Raw genomic sequence first — 16,548 nt, 5'->3', positions numbered from 1 at the left:
GAAGAGGTGGCAGAAAGAATGTAAGAGACAAAGGAAGGGTAGGACTCCTTACAATGCACTCTTCCAAACACAAAATGGCCTGAATATCCATGACCTCACAGTGCCTGACACTATCTACACAAGACTCTTATAATAGGAAAAGATGATGATATCAAAATAAAAGAGAGTGATTGAGAGGGGGAAGGGGTATGATGGAGAGTGGAGTTGCAAAGGAAAAGGGGGAGGGAATCACCATGGTTTATTGTCTATAATTATGGAAGTTGTCAATTTTAAAAACGTCTTGCTGATATATTCTCCCCATATAAAACAAAATGGCTTTATGCTTTCTATTTCTGGATTATAAACTCAATAAGAACTGGTAGACAAAATGGCAGGCAGGCTTTGGTTAGACACGTGAGTCAAATATAGAAGGACTTCTGGTCTTTATGTATTTGTCCTTAAAGTCTGCTAGATACAGCTTTTCATAAATGGATATATTCATTCTAAGGAGGATTGAGGAGAACTGGGCTCCTCTCAGGGATGGTTGTGTTGGGTGGGTTATATTCTACAGTAAGACAATAAAACCAGAGCTGATGGTCATTCTGTGGTTATCCTAGCCTTAGCAAAACTGCTCCTTCCTTTTCCTTCTGGATCTTCTATCGCTCATTATCTGCTCCCCGTGAGCTCTGAGGGACAAGGGGAAAAGCTGAATTAAAAGTTAATTTAGCAATCCTGCTAATAAGCTGGGAAGGAAAGCGGAGATGGAAACAACAAGCATTGTTTCTAGTTACCTATAAATTTAAACCTTCTTGGCTCAGTCCTCTTCCCAAATTACTACCAGCTGGTTTGAGAGCTCATGGGAGGCCTACCGATTGCCAGTAAAATTAAATTAATCATGTAGCTTTAAAACTATGTCCATTTGCAGCCATCAGCCTTTTGGGAGGTTTCCTTCCTTATATACCAAGGGCTCAGAAAGAGAGCAGTTCAAACACCTTAGGGTCCTCCCTGTGTCCTTACCACCAACTCATAGGCAAATATGAATTAAATATTTTTATATTTTATTTTTATTTATTTATTAGAGAGAGAAATGTGCACACCAGGGCCTCTAGCCACTGCAAGTGAAGTGTAGACATGTGCCACCATCTGGCACATCTAACTTATGTGGGTTCTGCCCAGCCCTGAATTGAATATCTTAAAATATTTTAATATAGGTAAGATATCATTTGGCATCAATTTAAAACAAATGGCATAATCACTGATGCACAAGGACAGGAAGAAAATCTACTTGTTGGGTTCAAGATTCCCATATGAATTGGCTCTATCACAGTGTTTCTTAGTTTAATCTCCAGGACAGATATGAGTATTGTCACTGGGCGATGAGTACAAGTGTTTAAACATGCTTCATTTCACACATTTAAAGTGTCCAAAGAAAAAATAACCCATGTACAAAATAAAATAGACAAATACCAATTGGGAGGTTACAGGAATTCTTTGTTCTCTTGCAAAATAACCTGAGTGCAGATGGCAACAGCTACGGTGGGAAAAACTTTTAAAAATTACCTGCTGAGGTGGAAAAAGTGTATCAATAGGGTTACTGAAGATTAGAAAGTACGGAGGGGGGAGAAGGGTAGAGACAGTGTGTGTGCGCGCACACGCACATATGTGCTTATGCACATGTATGCACACAGGGGACTGTTCTCTGTCCCTCCGGGCAGCAAAAGAGAGTGTACTGAAAGGTGGAAGGGTTCTCTGTGCAGCTGACAAATCAGCAAGAAAAACTCGTATTTGCCTGTTAGGCCTGGCTTGCTAGTAATCCAGCAACTTCAGATTATGTCAAATCTTTCCTCTCTGTTAGCAGTTAACCAAAGCCTTTCCCTCCCAGATATCTTGGAAGATTGTACTGGAAAGCAACATTTACAAAATGTCCCCACATGCTCCAATGTAAAGGCTTCAATATTGCTGAGCAATAGTTAACATGTATAGGTGTGGTGGTTTGATTCAGGTGTCCCCCATAAACTTAGGTGTTCTGAATCCTAGGTTCCCAGCTGATGGAGATTTGGGAATTAACATCTCCAGGAGGCAGTGTATTGTTGGGGGCGGCTTATGGGTGTTATAGCCAGTTTTCCCTTGCCAGTGTTTGCCATATTCTCCTGTGGCTATTGCCCACCCTCTGCTCATGCCATCGTGGAGCTTCCCCTGGAGCCTGGAAGCCAAAATAAACCTCTTTTTCCCACAAGCTGCTCTTCGATGGGTGATTTCTAGCAGCAATGCGGGCCTGACTGCAACAGTAGGCAAGTTATGCTCTCTTCTCCCCCTATTATGGGTTTAGGCCTCTTTTAAATTTTTACTCTATATTTTGATTTTAGTGTATTATGCATTACGGTTTAAGTTGGTGAGTCCATGCTTTGTGCTATTTTACTAAGGCATTCTAGTTTAATGCAAATTTTGAAAAATATTTTATTTATTTATTTCAGAGAGAGAGAGAGAGAGAGGGTACACCAGGGCCTCCAGCCACTGCAAACAAACTCCAGACGCATGTTCCACCTTGTGCATCTGGCTTATGTGGGCACTAGTGAATCAAAACTGGGTCCTTAGGCTTCACAGGCAAGTGCTTTAAGCCATCTCTCCAGCCCTAATGTAAGTTTTTTAAACTAGATACTATGCTAAATACTCCAAGCCCACGTATTTGGGCCTATGTAAAGCCTTGTGTTAGGAGCAAGTGTGCTGATACAAAGAGCAACACCAGTGAACAGATTACTCAACCATTGAGCCTGGCAACTCCTTACAACAGCAGGATGGAAAGTATGCAGAAATGCGGGCTAAAAGAGGCACTGTGTTTTCTTTGCCCACACAACCTTCTACAATCAGGCCTATGGAGGGTTTGGACTTGAAAGAAAACCTTTTTAACAGCATTCACCACTTGCTTTTATGGACCACCTCAGAGACCTACGTGTGTGTATCAATCGCCTCATGGCTTGGAAGCAATCCAGGGAGGAAGGTAAATAAAAACAAGTAAGTGCCATGATCACTAACCCTGGGCAAACAGGGAAAAGAATGTCAAGGAAAAAATAGTCCCAAGTCAGTGAGTCAGAGCTGGGGAGGCCAGGACGATCATTCCTCACCCTGTGCGTAGCTCCCAGCTGTAATCTCCTTCCCCACATGAGACATAGAGTTTTATTTGGAAAGAGAAGGTAAGCCTCCATCGAGCTCTTGCCTGAGTTGGTACTATCTTGGACAAAATGTACTCACTAACAAGTTATTTTGGCCGAGCGTGGCCCATTCCCTACAATGGAAAGCTCACAACTCTGAAATGCAGAGCAAGGCCTGAATGCTCTCGCCACGTACTCCCAGTGACCCCAAGAATTGCTCTCAGGTCTTTGGGATGATTTCACTCCAGATGAATCTTTAGGTTATGGGATCAGGTGGATGGATCTATGGCACACTGTGATTAACAAGTACATAGAGGTTCTCAGAAGAAAGAGACCAAGAACAAACAAAGTCCTGACAGGGAAGACTCTCCGCGGTACCTGCTCCATCCAGGGAAAATTACAATGGGAGATTCTGACCAAGTCGACCATGAGCAGTAGTACCTGTTTCAGCTTCTCTTCTTTTCCACCAGGAAGTGTCCCAGATATTTCAGCTCTTCACTGAGGAAGGAAGACCCTCACCAAGGACCCAAGAACCCAGATCTTGGTAAAGCCCAAGAAAGACCACGAGTGCATCCGGCAGCAATACGGCATGACAACCCAATAACAGAAGGGGTCTTCCTGGCCTTAGCAGTGCCTGGAGCCTTAGTGAATATGGAAGGAGAGAGCCTTGGCTGAGGCATTTAGGATTGCTGCGACAATCTGAGAGAATCAGCCCAGAGTGGCATCTATTTTGGTACCTCAAGGTCATGGTCCAACCCGATGTTCCCTAAATACCTGGAGATGCATATTTTCCATGAGCATCATAGAGAATCTGAAACATTTGACTTTAACTTGAAATGTTCTTATTTATACAATATGCTCTTCCTTATAATCACCACAATTAAGCTGCAGGACAGTGAAGAGGGGCAAGTTATTTGGGAATTGCTGCCCTCAGTTCATCATAGAAGCTAGACAGCAAGGGTTCTGTTTCAATCATTGCATGAATGAATGAACTTTGTTTGAAGTCATACTCAGATAGTCTTTCACTGAAGCTCTTGCCGTGTCTTTCTACTCAAGGCCCACGGGAGCTGTCTAAATTTTCCAGGAGGAATAAGACACACAGAAGCAGAAGCATAGCTCTGATTTTTACCTGCGGCTCCTGGTCATGACCGCTGGGGTCCCTCTCGTAGCTCTCGGCATACAGCCTGATGGTGGCCCGCACGCCACTGGAGGAACTGAGCCGGAAGATGAGCCGTGAAGCATCAGAGAAAATGATCCTCAGGCCCTGAGATCAAGAACACCCCAAATGTCTCAGTGAATAAGTGAAAGCACAGAAAGTAGTAACTAATAAATACTGTATAGGCAGGATAGTTTTATAGTCTAATACCCATTGGAGCTATGACAATTTATAACTGGCTCTGGATACTCATTTAAGCAGGACAGTGTGGCAAGCCCAGAAGCTACTTGAGGTTACCTATTTGTCTCTTTATTCTACTTTTGTTGCTTTGTGGTTAATGTTGGCGGGGGGCTAGGAACCAAACTATGAACAGATGCTGACGTCTTCTTGGTTGAGTGATGGGAGAATTAGGAAAACAGTAGAGGTAACAAGGATAGGATGGCATTTAATAAATGCTCCCAGAGCCTGAGTTCATCCCTTATAAATCTGGGTGTAGTAGGTAGGAAGCAATTTATCTATTACAGTAAGAAAGATGGTCCTGCTTCACGTTTTTGAGACAAAGTTTCACTTTGTAGCGTAGACTGGTCTTGAAGTCAAAATCCCCTTGCCTCTGCCTTCCAAATGTTGGTATTACAGGAATATATACCATTATGCTGGGTGAAAAAAATACTCATTTCAAGGTTCCTCCCACAGGTGATTCAGCTTGCTGTAAGTCCATCTCCCTTTCTCATGTTCCTCCGCCCCTTTCTTTCTTTCTTTCTTTCTTTTTTTTTTTTTTTTTTTTGGTAGTAATCAACCCCTAAAATGAAATGCTCAGCGCTGGCAGCCCAGCTGTGCAGGCTGTGAAGAGCCTTGTCCCTGAACCTTGCGTCCTTTTTCATACAGACATCCTGGCCACCAGCAGGAGTGAGCTAGAGCTGCGGCCTCAGGTTCTACACGTTGCCCCAAGTTAGTTTTTGTTTCAGACCATCCCTACCCTCTCTGTTTCTTTTTATATTTTATTTTTATTTATATGAGAGAGAGAGAATGGGTGCACCAGGGCCTCCAGCCACTGCAAATGAACTCCAGACACATGTGCCACCTTGTGCATCTGGTTTATATGGATCTGGAGAATGGAACCTGGGTCCTTTGGCTTTGCAGACAAGTGCCTTAGCCACTAAGCCATCTCTCCAGCCCTCTGTTTCTTATTAATAGTGGGATATTTGAGAAGCATGACCATACGATCACATTGTATCTTATGAAGGAAATTTGTTACTGACACACTATGTCTTATAAGTATAACTTTTATGTGTGAACTGTGAGATTGGAGTGCTTTGAGATTTGCATGTTCCTGCAATGAGCATAACGAATTTTAACTCAAACATAAGCCATGTTTTTATCCAGCATGAAACATCACCTACCAATACTCAAACAGTAAGTCATGACTAAAAAAGATTGCTAAGTTTCTAACCATTGCTTAATTTTAATGAAACAATGACAATAATGTGCCTTCCTTTAGTTGTTTAGTTTGTCAAGGCTTGGCAATAGGTTGCCTGTAGGGGAAATTTGTCCTGCCTCCTATTTTGGGATATGTTTGGGGGTGTGGTGAACTGTGTGTATGTGGCATATACATGTGTGTGCAGATATGCATGCCCTGAGAACACATGTGCAGAGGCCACAGAAGAAAGCTGGGTGTCCTCTACTGCTCTTCTGCATTGGTACCTTGAGACAGTGTCTCTCGCTGAACTTGGAGCTGCTGTTTCCTGAAGTCAGACTGGCTGACCAGGCCCAGCAACTCTCCTGTCTCTGCCTCCCACAGGTCTAGGGTAAATAGGCATGTGTGGCCACGTGCAGCTTTTTTACATGGCTTCTGAGGAATCAGTCCCAGGCTATCTCAAGCCCTCATGCTTGTACAACAAGCCCTTTTACCTGATGACCCAGTACCCCCTGACTCACTACCTCCAATTTCTATAAACTCAAGTTGTATTGGGACCCAACCATGCCTCTGCAGTTAGGTATTGCCTGTCACTGCTTTTGCCCGGCACCGGGAGAGGTGAGCACTTGTAAGAAACCATTGAGTCCACAAGGACTGAAGCATTTCTAACATGACCTACTATAAAAACCAGTGTTTGCTGACCTCGGGTGCAATCCATTACATCATCCACAGCACCCTTCAACCTCCAACAGAAAACCAAGTCTGTGGTCATGTGCCATATCAAAATTTTAACAAAGAGAAATGAAGTTGGTGAGGAATTTCAGCAGGGTGCCCAGTCCCTCCCTCATAGCTCTTCCAGCTTCTAGCTGTAGAGTCATCTGGGCTACATTTAGTTGAAATAAGATGGCTTCTGGCCACCTGCTCCTGATCAAATGGTCTTACTGAATTGTATTTTGCTTTTATATTTCCACTGTTATTGCAGGGTGCTATGTGCTGTCTTATAAAACTCACTTTGGGAACCACTATAGTGATATTATTAAAGCCCATATAAGGCTCCACATGACAGACATTTTGTCAAGAGCCAAGTGTTAGAAAAGCCATCCCTTCTCTTAGGAAGGTCTCCTCTTCCTTTCTCTTTCTGGCGAGCACTTCTTAACGAACCATATTTCCCTTTTCAATATGGCTGCCAGATTGCTTGGTGCCAAACCGAGGCTGATTCCAAGTGGATCCTTATGATTTGTGTAACGTTGAATTTTTCTTCTTCCGTTCTTGACTAACACATATATTCCCTGGTCTTGAATTCTGTTTCTTATTTTTAGTCTAACAACTTCATTATGTGTTTCTTCTGTCACAAATGATCTTGAAGAGACAAGGCACAGAGCAAATGAATAAAACAAGTTTCCGTCATCCATCACAGCCTTAACTCTTCTGTATTGGAACTGCCAAGTTGTGTCTTTGGATCATTTGACAGCTGGTAGGTCAGGGTGGGGGCAGGTTTATACATCTTGTGTACCTCCAGTTTAGCCACCTAGTCCAATCCCTGGTACAGAATAGGCCCTCCAAAGGCACTTGACACATGAATGTGACTGTGTTCAACAAGTAGAATTGAGCAACAACTGAGGCCTCCCTGAAGGCCACCCTCCACCTTTAGAGAGGACCCATAAGGACTGGAGAGATTGCGTGGTTAAGGTGCTTGCCTGCAAAGCCTAAGGACCCAGGTTCAAGTCCCTAGAACCTATATAAGCCAGATGTACATGCTGGGACATGCACCTGGAGTTCATTTTCAGTGGCTAGAGGCCCTGGTGCAACATAGTCTCTCTCTCTCTCATAAATAAATAAAATTAAAGAGGACCCATAGGCCAAGGAGCAGTCTTCCTAGTGAACTGATGCTAATGTTCCTACCTGGCAGGGTTATTGTAGGTGATAATGATAAAAAGAATTGCCAGGCATGTCATTATCATGGCAGATTTTGCACTAACCAATTCGTCCTTCCTTTCTCATGATGTCCTAACACAAGTCAGTGTTAGCTAATGACAATACAGTTGAACCAATGTGGCTTCCCACTCATGGTTGCATGGCATTGGTCAAGTTGCTGACTTTGTTGCACATTGGAATTAGCTGGGAGAGGGAATAGTCATTCCAGCAATGGTCGCAGATGTGGAGATTTATTTCATACAATGGGGCCCCTTAGGCATTGGGATTTCAAAGCTCCCCAGTGATCCTGATGTTGCGATCAAACAGAAACCACTCCAGTGGTGTCTGTTACCGTAGTCACCTATCTCATTTCCTAAGTGCCTAGATTGTGCCACGTGTCAGTCTTAAGGACAAGTCCCCTCAGGAGCTAAGGTTTCCTATACACCTTGCCATCCGACTGCAATCTTGGGAGGGCCATAACACAGCAGGGCAGGTGGAGCATCAGGTCACTCCTGAGTCCTGAAGGTTCTCCTACGGCCTTAGTACCATGGGATGGTGACAAAGCTTCTCTTGAGCCATCTGACACTAACTGTTTTCAACTCCACCAGGAGTTCTCAGAGCAAATATGAGGCAGTCTACGATACCTCTCTGCAGTGTCCAGGATGACACAGCCACAATTCCAAAAAGAGGGGTTGGTGCTTTCCTCCAGAAATAGATATTGACATTAGGGGGCCAGGCACGGGGTCTGAGAAAAGCAGCCTCACCGTAATGGTAATGATGAGGGCAGGGTTAGGCCCATCCTAGCTTTGTCTCAATGAAGAATGATTATCTAAGGGCATGAGGGACCTGTTGTAGGTGACTTTCTCCACACAGATACCCCCTAGTCAACTTCCGGGCACTGCTGAAGCATTTCTTTCTCTGAAGATTCACTGTTCGTGAATAGTGGGAACTGGTTCAGGAATAGCAACCAGATGTACCCAGGCTGGAATTGTGGCTTGGCCACTCACTAGATGGTGGCCTTGAGTAAGTCACTAGAGCTCTGTAAACCTTAGTTTCCTAACTCAGATGAAGACTAACAGCCTTGCATATTGGATTGCTGGGAGCATTGGGTCATAAATGGATGTGAAAAGTCCTTTGAAAAGGATCAATCATCATATAAATCTTGTGATTCTTACTGTACTGAAATTGAATGATTTTGCATGAGTAACAAACAGACCCTTAATGCTGGTAGCTTATGATATAACGGTGATATATGATATTATATATGGTATGATAATCCTGGTAGCTTATGATATAGTGGTGCTCATGTGTTTATCTTTGAGATGAGCAGCATTCAGATTGAATGCGCTACCCTTGGAAATCTCTGCTGACATCACAACTCTCTTGGCATTCATTGTCCCCATATCCACCCCTGAACTGGCTTCACTGCCAATAAAATATTCTTTTATAGTTAAACATTAGACCTTTGAGGGCCTGAAAGACCCTCAGTACAGTCCTGGGCAAGTTCCCTATTTGTGGGGAAGAAAGGAACCAGCCGAACTTGCTCAATATAACACAGTAAATTAAAGTAGACCCCAGCCTTCAGCTTAGGTCTTCAGAGTCCAGGCCTGTGATGTGATGCTGGTTCACACGAAACCCATGACGTTTATATACCGCTGCTCCTGTGAGTGTATAGTCCTCAATGCTGGCTCAGGGTCTTGTGCAGAGTAAGTATCTGAGAAATGAATGTTGGGGTTTTGTTGTTTGGGTGTTTTTAAGCCCATGTGTAAATCATGCACATAAGTCTGCAAGTTGCTAAATCCACGCAGAGCTGCCAGATGTCAGTTTGGAGACCACAGGACACATTGCAGCCAGGCAGGAGGAGGAACTGTGCCTTACCAACAGCCATTTGGCAGTGTTGGACCCAGTCAAATACTGATGTAGGATGAATTACAGTGGAAAACAGCATATGGTCCTGAAATCTGGTACGACGTCACATATACAGTCAGTTGGCCACACCAGGCATGTGAACCTGGAGGCAGGACAGCCTTGGAAGAGACTCAGTGAGCCTCACTATCCTATTACCTCCCTCAGGAAATCCCCACCACTTATCTGGAAAGCGTCAAGGTGAAAATATTGCTATGTTACATCTGAACCACATTTTGTAGGAGAAAGCACACAGGATTTGGATGGAACACACATATCCCTCCACATACAAAAAAGTATGTAGAACTGCCCATTTTTCTTTGTCTAAGTTATAGAATTCACTGCAAGCAGGAGTTCAAATGCAGTTGAGCCAGGCAGCAGCTGGTCCATATAGCGCCTTCATGTGAATTACATCATGGTACCCATCTGGGCACGAGGAAGGACAGGGAGCATCTTTCCTCTTTACCAGCATGCCTTGTCCCAATGGGGCAAATCCTCAACAACAATCCAGCACTAATAGGTCCAACAGTTATAAAGAATTAAAGAACTATTTGGAGAAATGAAGGTCAAATGACTCCCTAAGTGCTTTTATTAAACACACACACCTAGCAAAAGTCACCTTACATGATGAGAATGTTACTCAGAGCCTAAAGACTTAAAGGACACCCCACCTCTAGATCCCATTATAAGATGAAGGCCAACAGAAGGAGATCACATCCAGTTGCTGTCTCTAGCTATTAGGCCCTTGTCACACACCTGCCCCCGGTCTGGGACACTTTGGATTCAGACAAATGTGCTCCAGACACTGTGGCACTTCCTTCCTTAGTTTCTGTAGGAGTTTACAGCCTCTCATTGATTGTGTGTGTGTGTTTCCAGAAAATGGTCATGCTCCTGACTGCAAAAACACTAGCATTTCAATGGGAGTATGAGTGCAGAAAGCTTCGATTCTCCTACCCACACTTTAGAAGGTAGTCCTAAACCTACCAAATTCTACCAGAAGTTATTTCATTGTGACCAAACTTCAGTTGTGAAAGCTTCCTAACTACCCACAAACACTGACGCCAACACTCTTTTCAAATCAGTACACAATATGCCATTATAAAGTACTGACGATATGTTTGGTCTTTGAGGGACAAATAGAGAAAACTGGCTATTAGAAATAATTTCTGACACACTGTTTTCAAGATATCCAACCTAGAGATGGAGAGATGGCTTAGTGGTTAAGCCAGAGGACCTGGGTTTGATCCCCTAGGACCCAGATAAGCCAGATGCACAAGGTGGCGCATGTGTCTGGACCTTGTTTGCAGTGGCTGAAGGCCTGTCTTGGCATGCCTACTCTCTCTCTCTTTCTGTCTCTGCCTCCTTCTCTCCCCCACCTATAAAATAAATAAATAAAATTAAAAAATAAATTTAAAAGAAGATATGATATCCAACCTAGAAAAACATTTAGTACAACATATAGCTAAGCCATCTTTACTTGTCTCAACTACACTGTTACAGAATGAGCACCAAGGCTGAAAACTGTAACCACGCCCCACAAGAATGCCTAGGAAACCCCAGCTCTCTGCTGGGAAAGCTAAACAGCCATACAGTGACAGTCACTGAGGAAAAGTGTGTCTAATAAGATGATCTCACCTGGGTCGGCTCCTGCCCATTTTTTAGGGCACAACCTAAATGTCACATCCTTGAAAGACCCATCTGGTCTGGCTTTCTTTCCCTGATATGCATGCACTAGTGAATTTTTTCTCTGTAACGTTGTCCAATGAACTATAGTCGTTACTAATTGAATATTGAGCAGTTTTCCCTGCTGAGCTATAACCAGAGGGCAGGTATCTTGGTGTCTGAGGGCTGACTGGCATACAGCAGCGGTGTGGCAAATACTTGTCAATGGATAACAACATGAATGAATCAAACCTCAACTACCTTCACTGTATTTTTCTAAATTAGGAAAGGAATGTATATTTGTTAGAGTGTTTTTTTTTTCCACTAACACAACTTACAATAAGGAGGAAAAATCTTAAACCCATAATCAATCACAGTGTGTACATGATGGCCTCACTGCATATACATTTCGGTCACTCAGCATGAGAACTCTATCTGGGTGCTCCTGTTCAGATTCAGCTATACTCTATAGGGAGGTTGCTCATCTGTGGGAATGAAATAATTTCCAGTTATACTTCCAGATGCATAAACCACACGCTAGCAAATGGCATGTGAGAGAGGTAATGTTATAATCTCTCAGTTGGTTCATGGATAAGGATGGGGACAAAGTTGAAGAGTGAAGTTGAAGACTGACCAGTTAACACTGAAGAGAGAAGCACTCAGCCTGGGTTCTCCAGATTCCTCCAGACACCATTCAGGGGCTCTTTTATGACCCTGTGGATGCTGGTGGCTTAGCGAACTTCTCTGCAAGAATGGCGGCTCCAAGTACATGTCAAAGTACGGCATGCTAGAACTACAGTGTGAAGTCCAAACTGACTATTTAATGTGTTACTTCTCTTTTTAATATATTTTATTTATTTATTTGATAGAAAGAGGCAGAGAGAGAGAAAGAGAGGGAGAGAATGGGCATGCCAGGGCCTCCAGCCACTGCAAATGAATTCCAGACGCATGCGCCACCTTGTGCACCTGCCTTATGTGGGTCCTGGAGAATCGAACTGGGATCCTCTTGCTTTGCAGGCAAGCATCTTAACCGCTAAGCCATCTGTCCAGCCCTTTCCTGTGTTATTTCTAAATGTTGAACTCTAAAAGTGCAGACCTCTTTCTGAATATTGAAACAACTCAGAAAGGAAGCTGATTTAGGAGTCAGTCTTCAAAGTGGGCTTTTTCTCTGAACAAATTTCCAGTGGTTCTTGCTTCCAGGTGGAGGAACGTCTAGCTGTTTCCATATAGTCTGTGTGACTTGAAGGACTAATATTCCCACAGTTAGGCTAACATAATCAAATCAAATTTGGCTTTCCACATCAGCTACCTGGTATGTGCTGATTTACATCAGGTTTTGAAATATCAGCTGACCTATTACTTGCAAGTTTTTTTTTTAGCACTAGAAGGATTTTATGTTTTTTGTTTTATTTGCTAAAAATAAAAGTTGGATGAGAGTATTAAAAATACTGTTACAAAGCTGGAGAGATGGCTTAGTAGTTAAGCTCTTGCCAGTGAAGCCTAAGGACCCTGGTTCAAGGCTCAACTCCCCTGTAACCACATAAGCCGCATAAGGTGGCACATGAATCTGGAGTTCGTTTGCAGTGGCTGGAAGCCCTGATGCACCCATTCTCTCTCTCTCCCTCTCCCTCTCTCCCTCTCTCCTTCTTTCTCTCTCATTCTGTTGCTCTCAAATAAATAAATAAAATACACAATTTTTTTAAAAAAAACTCAGTTGCTTAAATTTTGCTTGAAATATCAAAGTTTCTTAACTCAAAGCAAAATTTCAAGATGTAGGCTATAGTTTGTCACAACAGCAGCAATATGACAGCTCCCAGCGTGGCTCTCATCTACCAAATGGTCCATTTATTGCACCAATGTTGGGGTAATTCTTTTGTCAGCACCTGTGGGATCTCCACCAGCAGGCACTGAGAGAACACTCTGGGACTAAGGCTAGGAGTAGGGATGAGAGAAAGGGATGTTAAGGGACTGTCTTATTATTGATGATGTGACTTAGAATACTGACGATGGGATGGGGAGAGAGAGAGAGAGAGAGAAAGAGAGAGAGAGAGAGAGAGAGGAGAGAGAGCGAGGATGCCCCACACCAAGGAAACACACAAGATTCCCTGGATATTTACACAATGACTTTATCCTTGAAGCAAAGCAAGCCACAGGCTAAAAACAATGCTCAGTGGTTAAAGGCACTTGCTTGCCAAGCCTGGTAGCCCGGAATTGATTCTCCAGTACCTACATCAAGCCAGATGCACAAAGTGGCACATATGTCTGGAGTTCACCTGCAGTGGCACGAGGCCCTGACATTCCCTCTCTCTCCTCTCTCAGCTTGCAAATAAATTAAAAAAAATTTTTTTTAACGCAAGACCCTATGGACTTGCCAAGTGTTCCCTCATCCTTTCTATCTCATTACCAGGTTCTTAAACTAGTCAGCAATTTGGTCAAACTGTTCTCCTACTCCCATAGTAGCAATTGCTGATTTCTCCTACTCATATTTGAAGAAATTAGCATTGGTCACCCATATAACTAGATTTTACCTGAGGATGAACAGACAGGTGCCCAGAGGAATCTAAAAATTTACAGAGGAGGGCTGGAGAGATGGCTTAGCGGTTAAGCGCTTGCCTGTGAAGCCTAAGGACCCCGGTTCGAGGCTCGGTTCCCCAGGTCCCACGTTAGCCAGATGCACAAGGGGGCGCACGCGTCTGGAGTTCGTTTGCAGAGGCTGGAAGCCCTGGCGCGCCCATTCTCTCTCTCTCCCTCTACCTGTCTTTCTCTCTGTGTCTGTCGTTCTCAAATAAATAAATAAATAATTTAAAAAATTACAGAGGAACCAAGCCTCATTACATTGTCATTTCTTAGCCTAACAGAAAAGTCACAAATACATCAGACACCCGGAGCTGTGGACACAGCCGTTGTAAGTCCCATGAAACCCAGGAAGCCAATGCAAGGCAGAGAGGCCCCTGGAGGCTTGCACTGGGGTGGAATGTTGCTGGGTTCCCTCCTTGTTCCTTGAATGACCCTTGCAGGATCTCAGGCATGGGAGGAGACTTTGCGGAACATTTTCCCAACCATGGGGCTGGCCAGGGGCTTATCATCAGAACAGGATTTTAACTTCATTTTTATAGGGAAAGCATTTCTCCTTTATCTCTAGAGATGTATGAGAAACAGCTCCCACCCCCTCCCCCCGCCATGACCTGTTTCCTGACTCTGACCTAAAACTAAGGACAAAAACGACCTTTCTTGACTGCTTTAAAGGACTTTCCCCTTTCTGAATAAGCACAGGGGGTGACCATAGGGGCAGAGAAATGTGAGTCTGAATCAGTGATTCAGAAACCAGAGGACTTCTCCTAGCTTCACACGACACCTTGAAAAGTTGTACATTTTCCCCCTCAATTTTCTTATTACACATGAGTCATCAAATGCCAGGATGCTCTATCTTGTTTTGCTTTATTTCAGGGCTAGAAATCAGACCCAGAGCATGCTAGGCAAGTTCTTGACCACTGAGCTACACCCCTCCACCCTTCCAAGGATGCTTCCTCATTAAGTGATTTTAATCAACCATTTCCCAGTGTTTATTATGTGGCAGGAATTTGCATGCATTACTCAGTTCTCCCAGTGGCTATGCAAGGTAGCCATTTATTATTCCTGAGTTTTCTTATATGTCATGGGAGGTTGAAGAACTTGCCTGAGGCTGCCCAGAAGCTATACAAGGTAGCTCAGGGGACTGAGACAGGAGAACTGCTGCAAGTTAAAAGCCAGCCTGGGCTACACCATGAGTTCCAGGCCAGCCTTAACTATGGTGTGACACCCTGTCAAAAACAAGGAAATTTAAAATATATTGGTCCATTTTGATGGGACTCTGGTGAAAGAGGAAGGTTTATACACTGCTGGATCTGAACTCGAGTCCCCACGCTTGTGTGGAAAGCAGGTTACCCACTGTATCATCTCCCCAGCTCAGCCCTAGTTAATTTAAATTCAAAAATGCTATTTAGATGCCTATCACTCAAAAAACTAAGATGATTTTTGCCAAATATTATTTGAAGCATGCCTTGGATTCAGCCATCTTTGAAGTGAATGATGGTATCTTCTGATAACCACGCGGCACAACCCCCCCCCCCCAGCACCCAGCTGTGGCAAAAGAATCGTCTGTGATTGTCTGACAATGAGCTTTAACTGGCTGCTCACTGCCTTCGCTGAGCCATAGCCAGATCTGAACACAAAAACAAAAACAAAAAAAAAAGAAAAAGAAAAGAAAGAAAGAAAGAAAAGAAAAACCTCCAGTGAACCACCATTAAATGAAGATGTCACTCATAGAGGCCTGGAATATCAGAAGAGGCACAAGAATTTCCTCTTCTTTGCTAGAAAAATTCCCAGAAGTGGATTCTGCTAGCACTCATCTATTGATAGCCACATTTGAGGTCAGATAGAACAGCGTGGGAAGGAAAAATTAATAAATTCCAGACTGAAAATGCAAACTCATAGCTGTGGTGATAAGGTAAGAGAAATAGAAAAAGCTGATGGCCAAACTCGAGATTCACTGGAGGAATTAGCCTATCGTACGTGATTAGAACATTCCAGAAGGAAACATCGAAATGCTTAGTCCTCTCGAGAAGAAATACTGGATTTCAAAACAATAGCAGCAGCAAAAAGAAACGTCAATGAACAAGCATTTTGTGACTGGGTATAGCGTGCTAACTAGACAAGTCCTTCCAAGGGTGATTCCAAGCCTTCCCCACCAAAGAACAAAAACCTCAAAGATATACTTTGGAAAGCATATATTTCAAATCTCTTGAATCTGACAATACAGGCAAAGTGATCCTTAGGCTTGGGGAAGCTTGTCTAGAGGGAAAGTGATGCAAAACTGGAAAACAAGTGTCCAAGGCAGAGGTGAAGCAAAGACGCCAGCAAGCTCCTGACGTCCCGTCTGCAAGGGCTGGGACTGCGGTTACGTCAGCACGCACTCAGGAGCTCTGCAGCTGTGGTGAGTGACATGAAGCACAGCTGCAGAAATGCTTGGTGTACCCCTACGCAAGGGAGAGCTAAGAGCTTTTGTGCACCTCAGTTCAATCAATTTCTAAAGCAGTTCTGGGAAATGAGTATTCTACAGAAGGAGAATCAAGTGTCACCTAAAGAAATGAAGCCACTTTCCTAAAGTCACAGCTAGGAAGTGGTAGATTTGAATCAGCCTTTGCACTATTTGCTGCCCTTCTCTCAACCCTCTAAACTGACTGTGGGACCATATAATGGCTTCCAGATGAAGGAATGATTTTTTAAAAATATATTTTATTTCATATATATATATATATATATATATATATATATATATATATATATAGTAACAGGTTATATTCTTTTATTCCCTTGTCCCTGCTCCCATT

The 16,548-nt window shown here is 43.4% G+C and overlaps 1 protein-coding gene across 1 annotated transcript in view; it reads right to left on the bottom strand.

The window, feature by feature from the left end:
- Pgm5 (phosphoglucomutase 5) overlaps nt 1-16,548 on the bottom strand; it is a 174,103-nt gene that overhangs the window by 20,835 nt on the left and 136,720 nt on the right. The window contains exon 10 of the mRNA XM_004653149.2: nt 4,258-4,392. Within this exon, the coding sequence (XP_004653206.1) occupies nt 4,258-4,392 (135 nt within the window). The remainder of the gene's footprint in view (nt 1-4,257; nt 4,393-16,548) is intronic.

Source organism: Jaculus jaculus, chromosome 1 (genome assembly GCF_020740685.1).
Source record: "Jaculus jaculus isolate mJacJac1 chromosome 1, mJacJac1.mat.Y.cur, whole genome shotgun sequence".
NCBI lineage: Eukaryota > Metazoa > Chordata > Mammalia > Rodentia > Dipodidae > Jaculus > Jaculus jaculus.
This window is presented reverse-complemented; position numbering and strand designations above follow the sequence as displayed.